This window comes from Pterocles gutturalis, unplaced genomic scaffold, assembly GCF_000699245.1.
Source record: "Pterocles gutturalis isolate BGI_N339 unplaced genomic scaffold, ASM69924v1 scaffold28388, whole genome shotgun sequence".
Classification (NCBI taxonomy): domain Eukaryota; kingdom Metazoa; phylum Chordata; class Aves; order Pterocliformes; family Pteroclidae; genus Pterocles; species Pterocles gutturalis.
In genome coordinates this window covers 4,922-5,785 of record NW_010121328.1, presented here as the reverse complement: position 1 = coordinate 5,785, position 864 = coordinate 4,922, and the positions used below count along the sequence as shown (strand labels likewise).

The window sequence follows — 864 nt, the reverse complement described above, 5'->3', positions numbered from 1 at the left end:
TCAGCACCCCGAGATATCACAGGGACCTGCCAGGCCAGGCCAACCCCTCAGCCACTCACCGGGTTATCCACCTTCAGGGCAAACTTGATCTCACTGTGAAGTTTCTGAAGTTTTTCTTCGACTGTGGGCTCTGGGGCAGAGAAGAGAGACAGGTCAAGGCACGGGGCCAGCGGAGAAGAGCAAGGCACTGCCCGGAGCCCAGGACCTCTCCCCCAGCAAGGGTTCGGTTTCCTCCTCGATCTCCAAGGTCAAACGCAGCCCCAGGGGCCCCTCTGACGGGTTGGGTTGTGCCAAGATTGGGAGGGGATGTACGTAGGGAAGCTCACTGCTTTCTGCACACCCCATAAACACTTTCCAGCATAATGCCAGGACCACACCAGTGCTGGGAAGGATCCCAGTAAAACAGGGAAAGATCCCTCCCTTCCCCTGGGATGGGGGACCCAGCCATGTGTCCCTTCTGTCCCTCTCCTCGCCCCTCTGATGTCAAACAGCGGCTCTTTCACCCTTTTTCTTCTCCATCCTCCTTTCAGGGATCAGCTCAGATTTCTTCCGCCCTCGTTCCACTTTCAAAGGTCTGTGGGGAGGAAAAGGAAAGAGGTGAAGATGGTCCCCCCTCCTCGCTGCAGGGTGAGGGCACACATCAGCGCATCCCCCCGGCCCCCGGAGGGTGCCAGCCGGGCAGCAGAGCCCTGCCACGCTCCACCCACGCGTTCCACCCAGCTCCCCGCTCACAGGAGCCCTGTGACAGCAGCTCCCCCATGCCCCAGCTCCCTGGGATTGCAGAAAGGCAGGAGCCCCCAAAATGATACCCTTGTGAGATGGAAAACACCCAGGATGCTCAGCCGGGTGCCCCCAACACCTCCT

General features: G+C 60.0%; 1 protein-coding gene across 1 annotated transcript in view; it reads right to left on the bottom strand.

Annotated features, from left to right (window-relative positions):
* Window positions 1-864, bottom strand: part of LOC104464492 (hepatoma-derived growth factor-related protein 2) — a gene marked incomplete at both ends in the record, with an annotated part of 6,207 nt that overhangs the window by 524 nt on the left and 4,819 nt on the right. The window contains 2 exons of the mRNA XM_010077212.1: window positions 60-130; window positions 504-574. Of these exons, the coding sequence (XP_010075514.1) occupies window positions 60-130; window positions 504-574 (142 nt within the window). The remainder of the gene's footprint in view (window positions 1-59; window positions 131-503; window positions 575-864) is intronic.